Genomic DNA, 25,095 nt, shown 5'->3' with positions numbered 1-25,095 from the left:
CTTTTACTCCTACTTTGCATATAAAACTTATCTACGAAGTAAAGGCATTATCACTGGACATTAAATGTTTAAGTATGTTAAAACTATTTGGAAATACTCTTTAAATGTTATATTTTAATTGTATGCTGTGATCATTTCCACAGAACAAAATATCATCATTGAGGATGATATTCTCTGTCTCCTAATCCAGATGTAGCTAGAAAGCTACCCTGAGAGGCTGCATTTTAGAAGAATGTGTCACAGTAAAACTCAACTACACTCAAATAGATAAACTGAAGAAAAGAATTTGTGTATATGTGTGCATGCGTGTATGTGTGTGTTTGTGTGTACTGGAGCTTGAACTAAGGGACTTGGTGCTGTCCCTTACCTTTTTTGCTCAAGACTAGTGTTCTACCACTTGAGCCACAGCCCCTTGTTGAGTTGTTTTTTGTTTTTTTGCTGGTTAATTGGAGGTAAGAGTCTCTCAGATTTGTCTGCCCAGGCTGGCTTAGAACCATAATCCTCAGATCTCAGCCTTCTGAGCAGCTAGGATTACAGGCTTGAGCCACTGGCAACCTGCTAAGAAAAGCACTTTAAATGAAGGAAGCTCAGTATGTAAAGTTTTTTTTTTTTCAGTTTAAAAAAATACCCTTACTCTCTATAATTTTCATAACTTGATTTTAATTGTAGCCAAATCTCTGTGAGGTTTAATACTGACTAAAGTGGCTGCCCACTGCATTCTGTCCCACCCTAAGGTCTCACACCTTTTATCCTAATGTACCAAGGAGTTCTAATCAAGATGAATGAAAATTGCCAAGAAATTGTTATCAATAGAACTTGGTAAGGAAAACACACCTCGTACTTATCTTTTCATAGCAATGTTTTATGTGTGCGTGCCATAACAAAGCCCATAGCTTCTACTGACGTGTGAATTTTTTGAGTTACTACTGGAGTCAGACAACACTAACCATGTAAACATCTAGCCATGTTTGACTGTGATACTACATTCCATGCTTTGGTTGGTCATTCTGTAAAGTGCTTACTGGTGTCACCTTTCTATTAATCTAGGTCATGGAACATTTTCTGGAGTATTTCATATTCTCTTTGAAGAAGATATGCAATATGTAAGCAAACACTAAAAATCAGAACTACAATCAGAGCTAAATGCTATGCAGATAACCTCCCAAGCAGACAGAGAATGAGGAGCCCTGCTGCAGAGAATGGTAAGAAATGGCTATTTCTTACGATCTCTATCCCTCCTTATATTGGTTTCCTGGGAGTGTGGTGTTTCAGAGGCAGCTTTCATTTTATAAAAACTTAAGATTTCTTCCTCCAATTTTGATTTCTCTTCTTCAAGTTTCATTATTTCTTCTTGTTGAACCTTTTTAAGGTGCTCGAACTTCTCCTGCAGCTGTAAAAAGAAAAAAAAAAAGTGCAGATGTGATCTCAAAGAAGCTGCCTGTCTTCCTTTAATAATAATGTCAGTCTGGCTGGGCACGGGTGGTTCACATCCATAATCCTAGCTACTCAGGAGGCTGGGATTTACTGATCATAATTAGAAGCCAACCCCGCCCCCCCACTCAGAAAAGTCTGTTAGACTCATCACCAATGAAACACCAAAAAAAAGCTAGAACACTAGCCTTGAACAAAGAAGCTCAGGGACAGAGCCCAGGCCCTGATCAAAAAACGCACAAGTATGCTTTCTCAACCATTTTTTACACACACACACACACACACACACACACACACACAAAAACTCTTCATTTTACCACTAAAGGTAGTACATTGGGGGCAGGCCAGGCAGCTAAATCAAGGCAACTAGGGCTAACCAGCTCCTCCACAGAAAAACAAAGCAACAACAGCCACACAGCAGGGAAGCCTTGTAATATGCAGAGACCTGGGACAGCCTCCCAGCTCGGGGAGCCGGGCTCTCCCAACATCCACCAGTGCAGATATTGGCAAGTCTATCTGTACAATACAATACAATACAATACAATACAATACAATACAATACAATACAATACAATACAATACAATACAATACAATACAATACAATACAATACAATACAATACAATACAATAAAAAAATAAAAATAAAGCTGCACATTGGGGCTGGGGATATGGCCTAGTGGCAAGAGCGCTTGCCTCGTATACATGAAGCCCTCGGTTCGATTCCCCAGCACCACATACACAGAAAATGGCCAGAAGTGGCGCTGTGGCTCAAGTGGCAGAGTGCTAGCCTTGAGCAAAGAGGAGCCAGGGACAGTGCTCAGGCCCTGAGTCCAAGGCCCAGGACTGGCCAAAAAAAAACAACAACAAAAAAAAAAAAACTGACCAACCACAGCCAAAGCAGTGCCGGGAAGATGACCCCCACGATGCCCACACGCAAACCAAAAACAGCACGGCGCCACCAACCAGGGCCCGGCCGGGCCCGGAGTCCCGCAGAGCCCCGCCCAGCGCGGCCGGCGCAGCCCGGAACGCGGGCCCCGCCGCGCCTCGCCCCGCCCCGCCCCGCAGCACTCGCCTCCTTTTCCGCGTCCTTAAACGCCGTTTCCTTCTCTTTCACGCGCTGCATGAACTTCTGCTTCAGCTCCTCTTCCTCCTGCTGACACTGCTCCTGGAACTCCTGTCTCTTGAACTCATACGTCTCTTGAAAGCTGAAAAGGCAATGTGATTACCCTGGTGTCAAAGTGCTACTACCAACTAGCATATCAACTACATATGGATATGTTAGGTCCTATCCGATGACAGGCGCTGGTTGATATCCTGCTACATGGAGCACACCCAAAGTGGAAATTTCAATGCCCTGAAATGTCAGAATTGGGACCCAATAAATAAAATCAATGTGTGTATGTCTAAATAGAGAACGTAAGAATTTTGAGACATTTATATCAGAGGCTTTTTCGTTCCAAACACTATCCTTTATGCCATTCCTGCTCACACCGGTGGACGATTAAAAAAAAAAAATCCCAAAGAAACCTTGAGGGTATGATATTGTTTTCAAAGTATTTCAAATGAAGTAAAGCATATTTTAAAGTATCCTTGACTTAAGAGCATTCAATGTGGGCTCTTTTCAAAGAACGGTATAAATGGTCATATATAGTACTTTATGTGCTCCACCAGCTTCCCAACATAGCTCCCACGCGGTCTGCACCTGACTTCAGAAACATGGAATTTCTGCTTTGAAGCACTTCCCTCAGCCAAACTCTTTTCAACATCCTTTGCCAATTATTATCAGTCTTTGCTAATGCTTGGCACTTTTCCCCCAAGCCTCTGTTGTTGTTAAATACAAGTATTCACACAAAAGAATATGTTTATCTTAGCCATGCATTTCAATATGTGTCTGCACTGGACACACACTTGAGCATATAAGTGAGTTCTTTCATTATGCTATTCCTACAATCTCAATGGAAGTCTGAAGATGATTTTTAAAATTTGGGCTGGGTCAGGATGAGAGATATACTATCATTTTCATCCACAAATGATTGTACCATGTGTGTTTGGGGTGTTCTAGATCATCCATTGAGATGTGGTAGCAGATGCTAAACTCACCTGACTGGCTTGTTGTCAGGGCCCACATCCGTGAAGCCCATTGTCTTCAGCTTGTGGTACCTGTAGCATTCGTAGTGATAAGTGTGGGTCTTCTCTTTCAGGTCTTCCATGTTGGTACAAAGAAGCAAATCCCGGAGCTTAATAAAGTCACAGTGATTTTCATTTTCCACTAGTCAGAGAAATAAGATCACAACAAGGACTTCAATGGCTGGAGCTCAGTAAACATTCTTGAATAGATTAATGGATAATAAACATTTATTTTATATTACATAGGTATACAAAAGGGTTTTCACTTAACATGTCGATGATGATTACAATGTATCTTGCTCAATGTCACCCCTTCTGTCATTTTCACCCCTCTCATCCACCCCAACCCCACCCACCCCTCAAAGTGCCTGGTTCATGTTCACATTGAGTATTGTGACTGTATTCACCCATCATTCCTTTCTCCATATTTATATGATCCCTATGATGATAAACATTTAAAACAATAATCAACTAAAATTCTTTGAACTATGTGACCTATAATATTAGTAATATTGAAAAAAGTTAAAGGAAATTTTGCTCTAAGTTTACTATACATAGGAAATAATAAGAATTAAATTATTTTAGTAAATATAATATATTTCATTCAAGTTGCATTAGTGTTCTATAATGATGCTTGAGATATCTCACAGCCAAGAGACTGTAATATAGCTTCAATAAAGTAAATATTTTTTAAATAAATTAATCTGAATGGACCCCACTGGCTCACTCCTATAATCCTAGCTACTCAGGAGGCTGAGATCCAGAGGATCAATGCTCAAAGTCATTCTGAAAGACTCCATTATAACCAGCAAAAGCCCAGCTGAAGGAGTGCCAGCCCAGGCAAGGAAGCAGCCAAGAAAGCTCAAGGCCCTGAGTTCAAACCTTAGTATCAGCAAAAACAAACACATACATACATATATGAGTTCAAACAAAGCTACTTTAAAACTATGCAAACTTTATCAAATACTAATATTTAAGCTGGGATATATAGATAGATAAATATTCAAATTTTTACTTCTTTTCTTAATATTTATTATTATTATAAAGGTGATATACAGCTGGGTGCCAGTGGCTCATGCCTGTAATCCTAGCTACTCAGGAGTCTGAGCTGTGAAGATTGCAGTTCAAAGTCAGCCCAAGCAGGGAAGTCCATGAGACTCTTATCTCCAATTAGCCACAAAAAGTCAGAAATAGCTCTGTGGCTCAAGTGGTAGAGCACTAGCCTTGGGTAAAAGGAGCTCAGGGACAGCACCCAAGCCCTGAGTTCAAACGAAAGGAAGGAAGAAGGAAGGAAGGAAGGAAGGAAGGAAGGAAGGAAGGAAGGAAGGAAGGAAGGAAGGAAGAAGGAAAGAAAGAAAGAAGGAAAGAAAGAAAAAGAAGGAAAGAAAGAAAGGTGATGTACAGAGGGGTTACAGTTTCATAAATAAGTCAGGTAATGAACACATTTATTTTTGGACAATGTCACCCTTTCATTCCCTCTCTCCCAGTTTTTCCCGCTGTCCCCACCCACAAGTTGTAGAGTTCATTTTCAACACAGTCTCTAGTGAGTACCACTGCTATATCTGTTCATCTTGTCCCTCCATTTCTGTGTCCCCACTTGTCCTCCTAAAGATAGATAAATGGGGGCTGGGAATGTGGCTTAGTGATAGAGTGCTTACCTCTACCACGCATGAAGCCCTGGGCTCGATTCCTCAGCACCACATAAACAGAAAAAGCCAGAAGTGGCGCTGTGGCTCAAGAGGTAGCGTGCTAGCTTTGAGAAAAAAAAAAAAAGCCAGGGACAGTGCTCTGGCCCTGAGTTCAAGCGCCAGGATTGGCATAAAAAAAAAGAGAGAGAGAGAGAGAGAGATAAATGAACAAACGAGAGAGAGAGAGAGAGAACAAGAAAAAGAAAAACGTAAAACATAAAAAACCTCTTATTTCCATTTCCTACAGGTCATATTTGATGGATATTATTTTACATGATCAGAGGCACGTAGGCATTGTGCCTTTGTGTTCCTCCCCTGAGAGTACCCTCTCTTGCTATCACTGTGTGTGAGTGTCTAAAGCCCTCAATTTTTTAAATTTCTTTATGGTAAAAAAAAATTAACTGTAATTTTTTGGTCTTCTTTTTTCTTTTTTGGTACTGGGGATCAAAACCAGGACGTCACACTTGCTAGGTAAGCGCTTTGCCACTGAGCTACATCCCAGCCCACCTTTATGGTGAAAATTTTCAAATATTTTCTTCAAATTTTTTGAGATATATTGTACATTGCACCTGTGTGCAGTCTGCATTCCATGCAACTTAGGAGCTCCTTGCTCCTAGCTGCCAGTTAGTACCAATGGTGGCTCTTTCCCCACCCAGCCTGCTATCCTTGGCCTCCATAAACACCATTTAAAAGATCAGGGTTTTAGTGAGATCATGTGATGCTCTGTGCCTGATTTGCTTCACTTAGCCAAATGAACTCTCATTTCATCCAGGTTACCACAAATAACAAATTCCTCATTTTAGTTTAGCAACTTTATGTTCATCTTGGGTTGCAATGGCATTTACTGTGTACGTGTGTGTACTTAATTTATTTTTTGTTCATATTCAATACTTGCACAAATTAGCATATTTCACTGCAACATCTACATATATGTATCGGCCATGCATTGATCAATCTGTCTTCTCTTCCACTCTTCCTCACACTCCTCAGCTTACCAAGAGTTACCAATACTAGCCCCAATGCAAATGCTGTTTAAGCCTACACAGGCATGTAATGTGCATTTGATGTCATGGTTACAGAGCATGCTCTGTCTCATGATACTCACCTTGCAAAACTCCCCAGGGGTAGTGACGACCTCTGACCATCCTCTTCCCAACTTTCACCTCCTCCATACTTCCCACCACAGCAAAAGGCAATAGTCCCTAGAAATAGGAAGGATGTAAATCAAGTTCCTTAAATAAGATGGATTCTTATGTCATTCATTTTTTGTGTTATAGAAATGACACAAGTAAGGATATTATGATATATTTAGTCGAGTAAGGGATCTACCGTGACTGTGAAAATCCTTGCTAGTTGATCTTTGCAGGGATCAGTTCCAGGCTGTGTACACAATTAAAAAGTATCTACTGGGGCTGGGGATATGGCCTAGTGGCAAGAGAGCTCGCCTCGTATACATGAGGCCCTGGGTTCAATTCCCCAGCACCACATATACAGAAAACGGCCAGAAGTGGCGCTGTGGCTCAAGTGGCAGAGTGCTAGCCTTGAGCAAAAGGAAGCCAGGGACAGTGCTCAGGCCCTGAGTTCAAGGCCCAGGACTGGCCAAAAAACAAACAAACAAACAAACAAAAAGTATCTACTGGGCTGGGGATATGGCCTAGTGGCAAGAGAGCTTGCCTCGTATACATGAGGCCCTGGGTTCAATTCCCCAGCACCACATATACAGAAAACGGCCAGAAGTGGCGCTGTGGCTCAAGTGGCAGAGTGCTAGCCTTGAGCAAAAGGAAGCCAGAGACAGTGCTCAGGCCCTGAGTTCAAGGCCCAGGACTGGCCAAAAAAACAAAAACAAAAACAAACAAACAAACAAACAAAAACCCAAAAGTATCTACTGAGTGTTGCCTAAAATATAAATATAGCAATAAAAGGGAAATGCTAAGGTTAAAGTTTTAGCATTGTGTCAAATATCTGATATGTAACATTTATTTATTAATTGCTTATGAAGAAAAAATTCTATATAAGGACTCCCTATAATTCAGCTCCTAGAAATACAATGCAGGAGAGCCCAAAATACTCAGGATGTGACATAAAGAAGATTTTTAATAAAGAAAATATATTACTCAGCTTTTCAACTAATAATCGTATTTGGTTTTAAGTGTCTTAAATAACATGTAAGAGAAGAAAAATGGAACATTTATCAATTATCTACTATAGTCTAGATGCAATGTCTAGAGCTTCAAAATTATTTGGGCACATGTATACCCAACAATCAATGAATGGATAAAGGGTGTGTGTGTGTGTGTGTGTGTGTGTGTGTGTGTGTGTAGATATATAGATATAGATGCATATCATGGAGTATTTCTAGCCATAAAGAAAAATAAAATTATGTAATTTGAGAACAATCGATGGACCTCGAGGTCATCCTGTCGTGAAAGATAAACCAAGCCTCGAAAGACAAATATCACTTGTTTTTGCTTATCTGTAGAATCTAGACCTAAAATGAGGATGGTGATAATAATAGTGGCTAACGAGGGGACTCACTGGGGGAACAGTGCAGGTGGAATAGGGAAAGGAAAGGATACTGAGAAGTAGAAAGGATTGCTACTTGAGCACAAAAGCTCAGGGACAGTGGCCAGGTCCTGAGTTCAATCCACACATAGTTAGAACGACAAAAAAAAAGCATTGATTAAAAAAAGTCATTCTAAAAATGACCATCTCCCTAATAAAATTTATTCCTCTTTGTGTGTGTGTGTGTATGTGTGTGTCTTGTTTTGTTTTGTTTGTTGGTTGTGGCGCTTGAACTCTGGGCCTGGGCACTGTCCCTGAGCTCTTTAGCTCAAGGCTAGTGCTCTACCACTTGAGCTACAGCACTACTTCTGGTTTTCTGTTGGTTAAATAGAGATAAGAGTTTCACAGACTTTCCGGCCTGGGCTGGCTTTGAACCGAGATCCTCAGATTTCAGCCTCTTGAGTAGCTAGGATGACAGGTGTGAGCCACTGGCGCCTGGCTTATTTCTTATTTTTTCAGAGGCTATTGTGAATTGGATTGTTTTCCCAATTTCTTTCACTGCCTACTTGTTACTGGTGTACAAAAAAAATCTACTTATTTTTTTAGATTTACTCTGTACCATTGCACAACATAAGCCAAGCTCAGAAGAAGAAAGATCACGTGCCTCCCCTCATATGCAGAACATGGACATGATGTGAGTGTGTACACACATATGCACAAGGCAAGATGTATGTAACATGACTTTATTTGGGAGGCATGTGGGAGAGAGAGAAAAATAAATTATCAGGAGTACGTAATATTGAAACCCACTGGGTCTATGTACATAGATGGCATAAAGAAACCCACCGAAAGCTGCTGAAAAGCAGGAAGGAGCAAAAATGGGGGAAAGAGAGGGGTTATCTGATGAAGCTACAATGTACAGATTGTGAAATGTCATAAAACCCCTTTGTACAATTAAAGCATACTAATAAAATATAGGTGAAGGATCTGATTACACACTTCTCCTAGGAAGATATAAAAAATATGCATAAGCCCATAGTGAATTTCAACCTGATTTTATAGAAATGCAAATCAAAACCACAATAGGAAGCTGGGTGCTGATGGCTCACACCTATAACCCTACTCAGGAGGCTGAGATCTCAGAATTGAGGTTGGAAGCCAGCATAGCCAGGAAAGTCCATGAGACTCTTATCACCAATTAACCACCCAAAAGCCAGAAGTGGGGCTGTGGCTCAAGTGGAAGAGCACCAGCCTTGAGCACAAAAGGTCAGGGACAGTGCCCAGGCTCAGAGTTCAAGAACCAGGACTGGCACCAAGGAAAAAAAAACAACAAATACCTCTATAGGTCCTCTTCACACTAAGAGAGTAGCATGGCTGTGTTTTTAAATTTTATGTAATATTAATTGAGGCAAAGAAATGAAATTTTCAAAACTCCTAGTAGAAACATATACTAGTGCAAATGTTTTAGGACTCAATCTAGTGGTTCTTCCAATGAATGCTACCATAAAACCCAAAAATTCCATACCAGGGCCTACTTACCAGAGAGAAATAGAAACATATGTCCACACAAAATATTTATACCAACATAGTTTGTAATTCCCAAAATGAAGAGTAAACTCAACCATCAACTGATGAATTGCTAAGCAAAGCATGGTATGTTCGCACAATGGTATTTGGACACACACACAAAGTAAGCACTACACACAGACTGAAGTGTGGTATACACAGGGGCATATTCCAATGGGGCTACTCCTTTGAACAATAAACTGCCCATTAACAGAAAAGATACCAGGAAGCTGAAACCTGCTTTATCTGAAGTGGGTGGGCCCTAAGGCGAAGGGGTAGATAAACAGAAAGATGAATGGGGTGAAGAGAGTCACAATACTCACTGTACATCTGTGAAAATGAAGCCAGGGAACTTGAAGACCTGGGTGGGGTTAGGATAGGTGTGGCAAGAAGGATGAGGGGAATACTAACCACTATGCACCGCACTCATACACTGACATGTTATACAATTACTTAAAGATATTCTTTCTAAATGAATGAAGTACTGAAACATGCTATAACATTGTAAACCTGGAAATATTATCCTAAGGAGATTAAGTGGACACAAAGGGTGTCGCGTATCATTCTATCCATACAATTGTCCAGAACAGGGGATCTGCACATAAAGACACAAGGGTGTGTTCCTCAGAACTGGGCACAGAGCCTGAGGGGGAAGTAGGAGAAAAGTCTACGAGATTTCTTTAAAGAAATATTTGCTAATTTGAGTTTAAATGTTTCCCTGTAACCCTGGGTATTGTACACATGTTTAGCTGAACTAGGGATGGGAAGAGGAACATCAAAATAGGGGGAAACAAAGGCTAAAGGGCGAACCAATGCAACAGCGATACTCACAAAACCATATGTTGGAAATTAACTGTACAACTCAGGGAAGGGGAGAGCTGGGGGGAGGGAAGATGGGAGAAAAATGAGGAAGAGGGTAACAAGTATGACAAGAAATGTACTCAGTACCTTCCGTATGTAACTGTAACTCCTCTGTACATCACCTTGACAATAAAATAAAATTAAAAATAAATAAATAAATGTTTACCTATAAACATTTTTCCTGGCTCTACAGAATGAGGAAAATGTTCTTAAATTGATTGCCAAGATCACTGTGGATGCATTAAAAATGATTAAATCATATATTTTAAATAAATGAAAATTTTGGTATGTGAATTTGATCTAAAATAAAACTATTTTAATGAACTGATTCTTGGAAACTGTTTTTTTTTAAATTATTTCCTACAGTGGGCTTTCCAGGAAAAAATACATTTCCTGCCTGTTTGTCAGATATGGGTGACAAACATAAATAGTATAGTGGAACTCACATATTATTGGCCACTTCCATATGGAAAATAAAGTGAATGCTTCAGGCTAGGCACTTACGTTAGTTGAGGTATTTGCTTGAGCAGCTGTTTCATCATCTGCTGAGAACTGATACAGCTGGATGCCATTGCTGTTCAACTCATTCATTATCCTACTCTTAAACTTCTGCAAATCACTTTTAGAAATGGTGTCAGCCTTGGCAATCAATGGTATAATGTTGACCTACAAAAGAAGAAAACATACAGAATCTCAACCTGAAGGGTTTATTGTTCACCCTGTAATTTTCAGTTTAAGTCTTTCTGCTTCTGGAAATAAATTTGTATGACTAGCTACTTAGTGATGGCTAAGCCTTCCTTACAGAATGGTTAATACAGAATCACCACTCCCTTACAAGACTGATCTTTCCCAGAACTCGCATATAGAAGTCTCAACTTTGTACTTCTAAAAGTCTCACACTGCTAGCACATTTGGAGTTAGAAAAGCTTAAGTAGTGGATGAAGTTAACTGTTTCGTTGTCATTTTTTCTTACTATCTTTAGTTATCAAAGTCAGGACAAGAGAGCTTTCGCCAAAATTCTGGGAGAAGCAGGGTACCAGTGGTTCCTGTCAATAATCCTAGGTTGTCCAGAGACTGAGATCTGAGAACTGAGGATTGAAGCCAGCCCCAGGAGGACAAAGCTGAGACTCTTATCTCCAATTAGACTCTAAAAACCTTGAAATTGAGTTGTGGCTCAAATGGTAGAGTGCCAGCCTTGAGCAAAAAAACTATGTAAGAACATGAGGCTCTGAGTTCAAGCTCTATTACCAGAAAAAAAGTTTTGAAAGAGGTGGGATTTTCCTTTTAAATATCATTCATGAGCATTGCTTTCTCCATTTATACATGCTTCTAAATGTTTCCATTCCACCTAGATGATCTCACATATACTCTGGCTTCTAAATCTATATACATAGAAAATAATATAAACATTTTATTACCAAACTCTAATGGCCAATTTTGTATATGTATGCATTTGTGTGTGCACATAGAACACCTTTCTAACAAATATAAGCATTTTAATTAGCAAACAGAAATTCAAACTTTGGAGTTTAATATTCACGTTTGAGTTTGAATACCTATAAACAATGTTTTCTGTTTCTACAGTATGATAACTTCCTCTGTACATTATTGAACTTATTCAAATAAGTTCTACAGAAAATAACAATATGAAAATGTAAAAAGTATACTATATTACTGTTAGAATATCTATTTAGGTCATAGCTACATATAGCTACATATGTTATTGTAGGAATAAATAAATATCAGTTTTTAGGAAGATTGCTCCTTTTAAGATTTCTCAAATCACACTTCTTTTACCAGTCCTGGGACTTGAACTCAGGACCTGAGTACTGTCCCTGAGCTTCTTTTGCACTTGAGCCACAATGCCATTTCTGGCTTGTATTGTTTATGTGGTACTGAGGAATCGAACCCAGGGCTTCATGCATGCTAGGCAAGCATTCTACCGCTAAGGCACATTCCCAGCCCCTCAAGTCCCATTTTTTAAATCCTTGCAAAAATCCAATGTATTATAGCATAGATGTTCAAAATTCAATATATATAAACATAATTTCAATATATACAAATAATTTGAATATATACAAATAGGAACTCCCACAGTAAACAAGCAGACTTTCTAAGGTGGATTCAAACTTAGGTAGGTGTTGGGGATGTCTTGCTCTAGTGATAATGAATGATTGGCAGTAGAGGAGCTTTCCCCACCAGTGACTCTTCACATGTCACAGGTGAGGCGGGACTGTGCTTCCTGCAGAGCCAGCCTTACACTCTGGAACACATCAAGAATGCAACTTGAGGGCTGGGGATATGGCCTAGTGGCAAGAGTGCTTGCCTCGTATACATGAAGCCCCAGGTTCGATTCCCCAGCACTACATACACAGAAAATGGCCAGAAGTGGTGCTGTGACTCAAGTGGCAGAGTGCTAGCCTTGAGCAAAAAGAAGCCAGGGACAGTGCTCAGGCCCTGAGTTCAAGCCCCAGGACTGGCAAAAAAAAAAAAAAAAAAGAATGCAACTTGACAACAACAAAAGGCCGTGTAAGACTAAAGATAAAACCAAGCCAGATGCCAGTGGCTCACACACTCTGGAGGCTGAGGATCACAATTCGAAGCCAGTGTGGGCAGAAAAGTCTGTGAGACTCTTATCTCCAACAAACTACTCAAAGAAAGCCAGAAGTGGCACTGTCGCTCCAGTGGTAGAGCGCTAGCCTTGAGCATAAAGAGGCTTAGGGATAGTGCCCCAGGCCCTGAGTTCAAGCCCCAGGACCAACCAAAACATTTTTAAACTTTTTTTTTTTAAAGAAGAAACATGTGCCCCTGAATACTGAAAAAATGATTAATCAAGAGCTTAATCTTGGAGAGAGAACATCGGGCAAGAGATAATGTCCTTAACCCGGTCCAATGCCCTTACCCTCGCAGACCTAGTGCTTATCCAGTGCTCTTGCCTTTAGAAGACTTTGCCACAGAGGTCATCCATTTGTTTAGTCTGGGAACAGGCTGGATGTGTTGGAACTGTGGCCCAGGTCACCTACAGTAGTACACCTTGAAAGACCTGTTCCGGTGCTGGCCAGCCCAGCCCCTGCAGTGTTTCCTAGAGAAGAGGGAGAGGCTGGTCTGGGGGTTGTGGGTGGGTATGGTGTCAGCCAGAGCCCCCAGTGCCCTGCAGTGTCCTCCTGGAAGATGCCTGTTAACTCCTTCTTCACCTGCTCTAATGCCAGAATCTCAAATACACCTTAACTTTTTTTTTTGGCCAGTCCTGGGGCTTGGACTAAGGGCTTGACCACTGTCCCTGGCTTCTTTTTGCTCAAGGCTGGCACTCTGCCACTTGAGCCACAGCGCCACTTCTGGCCATTTTCTGTATATGTGGTGCTGGGGAATCGAACCCAGGGCCTCATGTATATGAGGCAGGCACTCTTGCCACTAGGCTATATCCCCAGCCCACCTTAACATATTTTTAAATGCACTGAGATACACAGCCTGTTAAAAGGAAGCTCCCAGAATTTCCAAGCTTTCTTTAAGGGAATTTCATTTTGTTGGCTTTTCACATCGTAGTCACCTCGAGTTAGCTCTAGTAGGACTTGCAGCCAAAGTGAGAAAAGTGCATGGGTCACGCCATGCAGAGAGTCATGGTATCACTTTACACTATAATCTCATAAAGTCAATGTTCATCATATGTGCGAGAAAGCTTGACATGAATTAGCATTTAATGAAAGAATAATTAAGGGGTTTTTTTTGTGTGTGTGTTTTCAGTTTTGCTTAACTGCACCGCCCTTTGCAGACAGATTCAATTCTTTATTAAATTTGTCTAGAAGGTGATCTGATGTTGAATGACATCCAAGGTGACACTGTCCCTCCTCCAATGTTGAAGCCCTCATTAACCCCCTCCCTCTGGAATTGTAGGTAGAGCCTTTCAGGAGGTAATTAAGTCAAAATGAGGCCATCAGAGCGAAGATCAAACCAGATCAGTGTCCTTATAGGCAGAAGTAGACAGAGACACAGAGAAAGGTTTGTGTGAGGCGGTAAAGAGGTGGCCATCTGCCAGAGAGAAACAGAATCTGTTGACATTCTATGCATCCAGCCTGCACTTGTAGCCTCTAGGACTACAAGAAAACAATTTTTAAAAAATTTTTATGTGGCATTTTGTTACAGAAACCCTAGAAAATTCAAACAAATGCTGTCAAGATGAAAAGAAAAATATTAAAATACATACACAAGTTACAAAAATAGCAGGTGTTTTTATAATACATGATTGTCATTATCGTCTCAAAATACATACCAAGCCTTGTGAGGCTGATGGATTTGCTAAACATACCTTACTGTCAATGCTCTTCATGGTTAACAAATCAAGGGACTTTAGAGAATGGCCAGTAGGGGAAATGAAGTAAAGGCACACGTGGATTCGCGAATCATGAAACTCAAAGAAGGAACGTTTAATCTTCAGTTCTTCTTGAAGATAGGCCTCAAATTGAGCATCTATGTACTCAACCACTGGTAGGTAGCTAAAAATATGTTTTAAAACAGCATAACAGATTAACAAAAGACAAACTTGCTTTTCAACATTTAATAAAGAATTTATATATATATATATGCTAAACAGCTTATTGCATTGGTTTTAAACAAAAAACTATGCATTACATATGCATAGTTCCAGGCTGGGAGTATAGTTCTGTGGTTGAGAACATGTGGTGGGCCACCAGTTCAAATATGGCACCAAAATAATAATAAAGCACACAGTAATAAAAAGAAAAACATGCTGGGTGCTGGTGGCTCATGCCTGTAATCCTAGCTTCTCAGGAGGCTGAGATCTAAGGATCGAGGTTCAAAGCCTGGGCAGGAAAATCTGTGAGACTCTTATCTCCAGTTAAGCACCAAAAAGCCATAAGTGGAGCCATGGCTCAAATGGTAGAGCACTAGCCTTGAACAAAAAAGGTCAGGGACAGTGCCCTGGCCCTGAATTCAAGCCCCAGGACCAGCACACACACACACACACACACACACACACACACACACACACCAAGTAGGAATCTAAAAACATTTATTTGCCTCCATTTATTTTCCTCTATCATAGAGAGTTTAAGTTTGATACTAAAGCTACTAGAAACTGCATATAAATTTTTGTTGTAATTTATTCATTTTAAATCTTGTAAGAAAAATCAGGCAGCTGAGTACATAAAGGCATCAATTTAATTAATAAGAACATTACTTGTTGAGAAAAGAATTAAAATCTAGAGGGAAAATGCAATGGTCTTGAAAGGATGCTGCTATTTAGTCTAGGAAACATGAAACACCCACCTGGCTTCTTTGTTTATTTGGTCCCCGAACCCCACAGTTTTCACCACAGTCAACTTCAGGTGCACGTTGCTTTCCTGGAGCTCATATGTCTTCACTTTAAGTCCAACAGTGGGGTGAAAATGTGAGGACTTGCTGTCTTTTATATTCGTATTAAACAATGTGTTTATGAGTGTTGTTTTTCCGATTCCCGTTTCCCCTGTCATGAACAGAGGGATCTCCATAGGATCATAAGGTCAGTTAGAAGTGACCCTCCGGCCCAGCACCTGGCTCACACCTGGAATCCTAGCTACTCAGTAGGCTGAGATCTGAGGATCTCGGTTCAAAGCCAGCCTGGGCAGCAAAGTCTGTGAGACTCTGATATCCAATTATCCACCAGCAAACTGGAAGTGGTGCTGTGGCTCAAGTGGTAGAGTGCTAGCCTTGAGCTGAAGAGCTCTGGGACAGTGCCCAGGCCCAGAGTTCAAGCCCCATAACAACCACAAAAAAAAAACCCACTAAGACAATGAATTTCAAATGTCTCATTACAAATGAGAGAAAGAGAGAGAGAGAATGAGAATGAGAATGAGAAAGAGAAAGAGAGAGAGGTAAAGGAAGCTACAAGCATGTTGATCAAGGATTAAATCATTTGACATTGTATGCAAGTATCAAACATCACATTTTACTCTATAAATGTTATAATTAGTCAGTTGAAAATAATACTACTTCAAGTAAATAAAAGACTTGATGTTTCTAGAAACGTACATGCTAATTACTACCCCCCTAGTCATTAATATAGTATAGGAAGAAAATATGCACTGAGCTATGTAAGATTTTGAAGAACTCTGAAATTTTTCGCTAAAAATGTTACAATCATATGGCTGAAGAGACGGAAATCTGTACACACATAGAAAATGGTTTTGAACTAACGATGCCAATATCAAGCTGCTTAAGTGGAAATGGAGCAGGAGAAAAATGGTTGCAGTGTGGCTTAGCACTTACCCACACACAGAATGTTAAAGGAGAATCCTCGCTGCAGAGACCTGCTCACCAGCTGACAGGGAAAACAGTCAAACCCAAAGTGGCCAAGGGTGGTTAAGCACCGGATATTTTCTTTTGGCTTAAATAAAAGAAAATGGAAAAGCAAAGGTTTTTTTAATTGCAACATAGAATGAGCTCATTTTGAATGGACAGAACAATAATATGAAAAGAAATTAGGATTATCATTTGACCACCATGTCTCAGACAAGATGCAAGTGTATTAAATAAATGCATGGTTAAAAAAGAAAGTCTGTATGTAGTTACACACATGTTTCTCTCATTGTTACAAAGAAATTCAATCCTTTACTAATCACCAAAAAATACATTTAAAATGGTATGTAAGGAAATGCCACAGAAATTTCAATGTATAATTCTAAAGTAACAACAGTGTTGGAGGCATGGCACAGTTGGTAGAGTGCCAGCCGATGACCAAAAGCTTCAGATACCAAGTTCCAGTCCCAATTTCAGATCTAATAAAAGAAAAAAGAAAAAGAAAATAACAGCATTTCTATATAAAGGGAAAAACAAAAATTCCTTCATTCTGTTGAAGTGTTAGTACATTTAGGAAAACCTAATACAAGTTTTTATATGTGAAGTAGCCAAAATAAATAAATATGAATATAAATAAAATAAATGACTTTCACTTTAATTTTCATAAATCTTTGAGAAATTGTCTTATATCAAATTGTTAAAGGAATCTCCTGCTAACAATAGCCTAGAGAGAGAGAAATAACCAAAAGTTAACAAGTGGTGTTTTTCTAAAGTAGGTACAGAATTTGGAAAAAATGCAGGCCAAGCACAAAGGCCCATGCCTATTAATACCAGCTACTCCTGACAGTAGAAATAGGGAGGGTCGTGTCCAGGGTCTGTTAGGGCAAAATATTAGGAGACTCCATCTCAATAAGTTAGGAAAATTGGTATGCACCGCAAATATGTAGGACACACACACATATATGGATGGACACACACATGCACACACACACACACACACACACACACACACACACAGTTCAGGCTGCTCTAGGTATGCACAAAAGATTCCATTCAAAAAGTAAAGAAAACAAAAAAGACCAGAGACCCAGTATAGCTCAAGTAGTAGAGCACAGCAAATCCAATGCCCCAGTTTAATTCCAAGTACTAAAGATGGAGAGAAAGAGCGAGACAGACAGGCAGAGACAGAGAGATTAACAATTTAGATTTATTTTACCCCTAGAAAGTTCTAAAAAAAAAAAAAAAAGAAAATCCACAAAGGCTTCCTGTAGAGCATTTACTGTAGCTCTATTAAAATAATTATTGACACATTAACCATACACATTAATGGCATTCACTACAGTATCTCCATATATTACATTATCCTGTCTGTCTTTCTGGCTAAACCCTACTCTCCACCAATCCTGCCCATTTTATTTCCTCCTGTTAAATAGAACATTGGATGCATGGTTCTCTGTGTCTGTGTCTTTATTTTGCTTTACACATTGTCCTCCAGCTCCAGCCGCTTTGCTACAAATAAGAGAATGTTGCTGGGTGCCTATGGCTCACGCCTGTAATCCTAGGTACTCAATAGGCTGAGATATAAGGATTGCAGTTCAAACTCAGCCTGGGTAGGAAAGGCCATGAGACTATCTCCAATTAACCACCACAAGACCAGAAGTGGAGCTGTGGCTTGAAGAGATAGAGCTCTATACAGCTCAGGGCCAGGGCCAGGCTCTGAGTTCAAGCCCCACAACTGACAAATGAGAGAGAGAAAGGTAGGGTAAGAGGGAGAAAGAGACAGAGAGAGAGAGAGAGAGAGAGAGAGAGAGAGAGAGAGAATGGAGAGAATATGTTTATTTTCTTTATGGGTGAATAATAGTCCATCTTGTATTATATAAGTTTTCTGTGTCCAATCATACGTCGATGGGCACCAAAGCTGATTCTGTATCTTAGCTATTGTGAGTAATTCCACAATAACAAGAGTGTGTGCACAGCTCTTTGTATGAGGACTTCGTCTCCGTTGGATATATATATGCTCAGGAGTGGGAAACCTGAATCACATAATAGTTCTACTTTGGGTTGTGTTTTTTCTGAGACAGTATTGCTATGAAACTCAGGTTGCACTCTCATTTACGATCCTCCTTTCTCCACCTATTTAGTGCTGGGATTACAGGCAAGCACTACTAAGCCAATCTATCTTTTTTTGTTGTTTTTTAAATCTGTCATGGGGCCTGAACTCAGGGTCTGGGCACTGTCCCTGAGCTTTTTCTTTTTCTCTTTTCTCAAGACTAGTACTCTACCACTTTGAACCACAACTCCCCTTCCCATTTTCTGGTGGTTCATTGGAGATAAGAGTCTTATGGACTTTCCTGCCCCAGCTGGCTTGGAAAGGTGATTGGCAGATCTCAGCCTCCTAAGTAGCTAGGATCATAGCCATGAGCCACCAGAGCTTAGCTTATTTACCCACTTTTGATTTTATTAGTTTGGTATTTTTGTTTTGTCACTTTTTTAAAGGGTATAATATACTCCACCACATAGAATTTTGTTAGAAATCAGCCATCAGATCATCATTAACTTTATAATTCCCTCTTCTTTCCCTATCTTAGGCATAGATTCAAAAGAGCTTCATTTGTACAAGTTGTTATAAATTTAAATATGTGTTTATATACATTTTAATTATGTATAAAGCACTCAACATTACAGCTTGCATGAATATAACTTATGATGATAAAAATCCTCTTGTTCTGTGGGGAAAAAAGTCCTACACACACATATACCTAAAAACTCTGCTCTTACTTGGGAATTTTCTGTGTAAAATAATTGTAAAAAAAAAAAAATCTTAGCCGGTCACCAGTGACTCACACCTGTAATCCTAGCTTCTCAGGAGGCTGAGATCTGAGGATGGCCGTTCAAAGCCAGACCGACCATGCAGGAAAAGCCATTAGACTTTCATTTCCAATTAACCAGTCAAAAAAACAAAGGTGGCGCCGTGGCTCAAAGTGGTGGAACACTAGCCTTGAGCCGAAGAGCCCAGGGACAGTGCCCAGGCCCTGAGTTCAAGTCCCAGTACCAAAAAAAGATAAAAGTCTTCACCATTAACGCAATGTTCCTGACGATGATACAGCTGGCTCCCCCTAGTGTTCAACATAACCAATTGCCAACCTTAAACATTCAATATTGCTATTAAAACCCAGGTTCTAAAATTTGCATTTGTTTATGATGCTAATGTAAAGATTGAAATGATATCACATTTAGTATGAAATAGCCACATCTACTTAGACATGAAAAAGGCTTATTGACTTAAAATATAGATTTCTACTGCCAGCAACATCTCTAAGAAATAACGAGGTGGCTGAAATATACAGAAAGACTGTACCATCGAGTTTAATCAGAACTCATAAAAAGCACAAGAAAAAATTGTTTATTCAAAACATCCATTTTAAACAATCTTAATAAAATACAAAATATGCATATCTATTTGAAAGATATACTTAACTTTTTCTTCATCACTAGATTTTTGTGAAGACACATTCTTTGTTTTTTCTGCCATGACAAGTCAAAAGGGCTGAAATAAAGAGAGAAGACACTTTCAAATGTAATTAAAAAGGTTAAATTCCTGACACATACTTGAGATCAATAAGGAAGTCTAACAAGGACATTATCACGAATTTCAGCTTTTCACTCACACCACTGTCCAGTTTTAAGTTGTAGCTGTCTAACTAGACAATCTTCTATTAAAAACATAGGTAATAACATAATAGTCAACATATACTACAGAGTAATACTATATATATATATATACATATATATATATATATCTTTCCCATATACCATGAAAAATTCAAGCTGGGGAATAGTAAACTTACTTGCTCAGAGTTCAGCGATGCAGGACTCACAGGTTTGAACTGAGCCTGAAGCGTGTGTTCTTCCCACTATCTGCAACTGAAGATTCACTGTACTAGCAACAGTTGGGACTGGGGAGGAGGAGAACAACAGGGCAGGATGTGTGGATGTCTATGCAAGCCTCCCTGAGCAGGCCAGGCCCCCAGCTTTGGAGTATCTCACAAAGATACAAAGAACACAAAGCCTGTTTCTGAAAGAAGCATTATGCATATGATAAAAGCAAACTAGAGTGGAGAAAAGCTCCATTCCATGGTGTCTTCATCTGATCGATCCTGAGGATTCTTCCACCTGAGTATATATATCACTTCATTTTTCCTTGATGATCAGAACTATTTCTAACATAAATAAGTGTTCTATTCTGTAGTATGGTTTAGTATACTATCTATAAATATTTTGTACTTATTTAACACAAACCACAAACTGGACATTGTAGTCCTTAATTGCAATCAACAATAAACACCAATAATAGAGTTTGCTTAACTTATTATACTTATTTTCTCTCAGAAATTTGAAGTTGGTAATTGCAAATTCAAGAGCTATATCTCTGTCAAACTGCTATTTTTGGTAAATTTGTTGAAGATGGCTTGAAAAACAGAGATATGAATTATCTTGTATTTGCAAATGCAAATTTTAAAAGTTTCAAAATGTGGGTGCTGTTGCCTCACCCCTGTAATCTTAGCTGTTCAAGAGACTGAGATCTGAGGATCACCATTTGAAGCCTGACCCCTTGAGACTCTTATCTCCAATTAAACACACACACACACACACACACACACACACACACACACACACACTGAAAGGGGAACTGTGCCTTAAGTGTTAGAGTACTAGCCTTAAGCAATAAAGTTCAGGGACAGACACCAAGCCCTGAGTTCAAGTTCCAGGACCCACAAAATAAAAATAAATAAATAACCCAATTTCTTTTTATAGACCAGTTACTTAAATGGTTTTATAGAGGGTTTCCATTCAACCTCAGTTTACAACAGCTTTGAAGGTGGAACATCTCCTTGTACCCAGACTATCCCCTCAAGTTTACCTGGCTTCATTTTCATCCATTGTTTTTAGAATTAAAATTTAATCTCTGAATGAGAAATACAGAGGTCACTAACTTCAAAATACAATATGTGCATGACTAAATTGAGGTATACAACATCCTTTGGTTTGATAAAGGCAATTTAGTTATCTGGATGAATCAGAAAAGCAGGTTTTGTTTTCTGCTCAGGACCTTTATCTTCACTAAGAGAAAGCTCTGTCCACAGCCCCAGACAGACCCCCTCCCTGACCGGCAGCCTCTTGGTCTGAAGGGCTACCAGGAAATAGGACTACACAACCAGAAAGTCTCTTAATCCACATATTAGTATACAAGTCTATGTCTATAAATATTATATGAAGAGAGTAAAGAACTAACTTCATAAGTAGCAAATAAAAGCATTTCTCCTCATTGCATGATAGAGGCTTTTGTGCCTGTTATTGCTTGTTTTAAACCAGGCGTGGCTATACAGCCCAGGCTGGCCTTGAACCCTCAAACCTGTGTCTCAGCCTCTTGAGTGCTCAGATTGTATGTGCACACCTCACCTAGAGGACTCTGCTTTCAAACTGGTTTCATTATGTCACTTTCCTGATTATATATCACATGCTTTGACTATTTTCATTCCTCACCCTCTTGCCAGTCACTACATGCACCAAAAAAGGAGAAAAAGAGAGAACCCCTAAGGCACTTGCATCCTGAGTGATGTGGTGGCTGGAGAAAACAAGGCAAGTGGCTGACCAAGTTAGGAGAAATAACTTCTTTTTCACAAAGTACCTTCACTGAAAAGACAATTGGCAAGGAACGATCATTCAGGTTCAGGTACTACTACAACAGGCCTTGGACATGAAGTGGCGTTTATAAGAACTAAGAAAAATAAATGGATGCAAGACGGTGGGCTGCAGGAGCCCAGAGGCTCACCTCCCCCTCCACAAAGAAGAACCAAAGTAACAACATGTAGCTGCCCTTCCAGGCAAGCGTGGTGGGAAAACGTTGACAATCAGCAAGTGAGAGATTGGAGATGCAGAGAGCTAGGACAAACCGCCTAGAAAGAGAAACAAAATATCCTAGTATCTGCCGTCCTACCTCCTCCAGAGGGAGAGGAAATCTCCCTTCGGATGGGTGAGGGACAGCAGGCCTCCCAGGCTGGCAGCCATGGGAATAAGGAAGACTGTGTTGGGCCCGGGGCGGCAGCCTCCTCTGCTGACCAGCCCTCGGGCTCTGCGCAGAGCTCTGCCCTGGGCAGCCCGCTGCCTCACACACCCAGCTTGGTCCAGAAGAGCGACTGAGAGCAAACCGCAGCGCGTGCCCTGCCCTGTCTAGCGCGAGCACCAGGACAGAGAGACGCGGAGGTGGTTAACCTACAGAACCAGGAGCTCCTTGTGCCTTGTGACCCCTGCCACCACCTCCCCACCTGCATACTGACAAAAGTACTTCAGGCCTCAAATCTGAGCTGTGGCTGCCAGTGCCAGAGGCCTTTGCTAGTCACAACATAGCATCAGTAGTACCAGGCGTTTCATCCATTTCTTTTCTTTCTGGTCACTGGGCACTGTCCCTGAGCTTTTTGCTCAAGGCTAGCACTCTGCCAACTTGAGCCATCTCTCAAGGCTAGCATTCTACCACTTCAGCCACAGCACCGTCTCTAGCTATTTTTTTTTTTTTTGCCAGTCCTGGGGCTTGAACTCAGGGCCTGAGCACTGTCCCTGGCTTCTTTTTGCTCAAGGCTAGCACTCTGCCACTTGAGCCACGGCGCCACTTCTGGCCTTTGCTATATGTGTGGTGCTGAGGAATCGAACCCAGGGCTTCATGTATACAAGGCAAGCACTCTACCACTAGGTCATATTTCCAGCCCATCCATCTCTAGCTTTTTAATGGTTAATTGGACATAGGAGTCTCACAGACTTTCCTGCCTGGGCTGGCTTCTAATGGTGATCCCCACCTCTTAGCCTCCTGAGTTGCTAGGGTTACAGGCATGAGCCACTGGCACACAGCTTTGACTAGTATTTTTTTAAACTTATATTGAGTTTGCTAAAATATAACCCTACTGTAAGACAGGGTCATCTGTGCATATCTATACAAAGCTATATTTTCTTCAGAAGCTGCCACCAATGCAAAGTAGTTCAAGAGACTGAATGGAAAAACAGGTAGAATTGAAATTTCTCTTTTTTACTTTTTTATTGTGATATACATAATGTAAAATTTGCCATTCTAGTCAACTGAGTGTAGATTGATAGCATTTCTATAAGCACATGATTTCTGTTTGTTTATTTGTTTTGTTTTTGTTGCTAGTCCTGGGGCTTGGACTCAGGGTCTGAGCACTGACCCTGGCTTCTTTTTGCTCAAGGCTAGCACTCTACCTCTTGAGCCACAGCACCACTTCCAGATTTTTTCAATATATGCGGTGCTGAGGAATGGAACCTAGGGCTTCATGTATACAAGGCGAACACTTTGCCACTAGGCCATATTCCCAGCCCCAAGCACATGATTTCTTTATAGAGAAACTTTTATTAAAATATAGTAAACATAAGTACACTTGATTATTCAAGTGCTCTGATGCTTCCCTGGCTTTTCCTTTTGCTCCAGACTTTTTTAACTACCAAGAATTTGTTCATTTGCTGTTTGGCTTGGATTTTTTTGTTTATTTCATATGAGTTTTAGAGTTTTTCCCCCTAGTTCTGTGAAGAATTTGCCGTTTTGACAGGGTGTGTTGAATGTGTAGAGCATTTTGGGACATGCAAATACTTTTAAAAATGTTAATTCTTGGGTTGGGAATGTGGCTTAATGATACAGTGCTTGACTAGCATGCATGAAGCCCTGGGTTCAATTCCTCAGTACCAGATGGATAGAAAAAGCCAGAAGTGGTGCTGTGGCTCAAGTGATAGAGCTCTAGCCTTGACTAAAAGAAGCTCAGGGACAGAGACCAGGCCCTCAGTTCAAGCCCCAGGACTGGCAAATAATAATAGTAATTATTATTATTTCAGTCTATGACATGGTAGGCCTTTTATCTCCCCCCACACTTCTATTTTTCTCCTCAGTATATAACAGTTTTCAGTGCAATGATCTTTCACCTCCTAGGTTTCATTTATTCCTGAGTACTTTTTGTACCTATGGTGAATGAGACTGTCCTCTTCTCTGGTCAAATAGTATACTCATCAGAAACTGTTTTTATCTTTTTTTTTGGCCAGTCCTGGGGCTTGGACTCAGGGCCTGAGCACTGTCCCTGGCTTCTTTTTTGTTGTTGTTGTTTTGTTTTGTTTTTAAGTTTTTATTATAAAACTGATGTACAGGGAGGTTACGGTTTCATACGTTAGGCATTGGATACATTTCTTGTACTGTTTGTTACCTTGTCCCTCATACCCCCCTCCCCCCTCCCCCTTTCCCCCCCTGACCTGGCTTCTTTTTTGCTCAAGGCTGGCACTCTGCCACTTGAGCCACAGTGCCACTTCTGGCCGTTTTCTGTATATGTGGTGCTGGGGAATTGAACCCAGGGCCTCATGTACAGGAGGCAAGCACTCTTGCCACTAGGCCATATCCCTAGCCCAGAAACTGTTTTTAAAAGATGAAATATGTAAAATCTCATTTAAACTACCACTGAGACATGAGTTATTTTGTAGGTGATTTTGGTTCAAAAAACACTAGCATTAAGCCAAGTATTGGTGGTGCAGCTGCAATCACAGCACCTGGGAGACTGGGGCAAGAGTATTACAACTAGCCTG

At 40.3% G+C, this 25,095-nt stretch overlaps 1 protein-coding gene across 1 annotated transcript; it reads right to left on the bottom strand.

Moving 5' to 3' along the window:
• Positions 1–1,213: 1,213 nt before the first annotated feature.
• On the bottom strand, positions 1,214–19,999 carry Septin14 (septin 14). The gene is made up of 9 exons (XM_048329547.1): positions 19,946–19,999; positions 16,438–16,555; positions 15,460–15,655; positions 14,480–14,666; positions 10,681–10,842; positions 6,353–6,449; positions 3,533–3,701; positions 2,505–2,637; positions 1,214–1,390 (listed from the first exon to the last, which is right to left on the bottom strand). The coding sequence occupies exons 1-9, from the start codon at positions 19,997–19,999 to the stop codon at positions 1,214–1,216; spliced, it is 1,293 nt and encodes a 430-aa protein (XP_048185504.1).
• Between the last annotated feature and the right edge of the window lie 5,096 nt (positions 20,000–25,095).

The sequence above is a fragment of the Perognathus longimembris genome, chromosome 1, assembly GCF_023159225.1.
Source record: "Perognathus longimembris pacificus isolate PPM17 chromosome 1, ASM2315922v1, whole genome shotgun sequence".
In the NCBI taxonomy this organism is placed as follows: Eukaryota; Metazoa; Chordata; class Mammalia; order Rodentia; family Heteromyidae; genus Perognathus; species Perognathus longimembris.
Note: the sequence above shows the minus strand (reverse complement) of the source record. Positions and strands in the feature narration are given on the sequence as shown.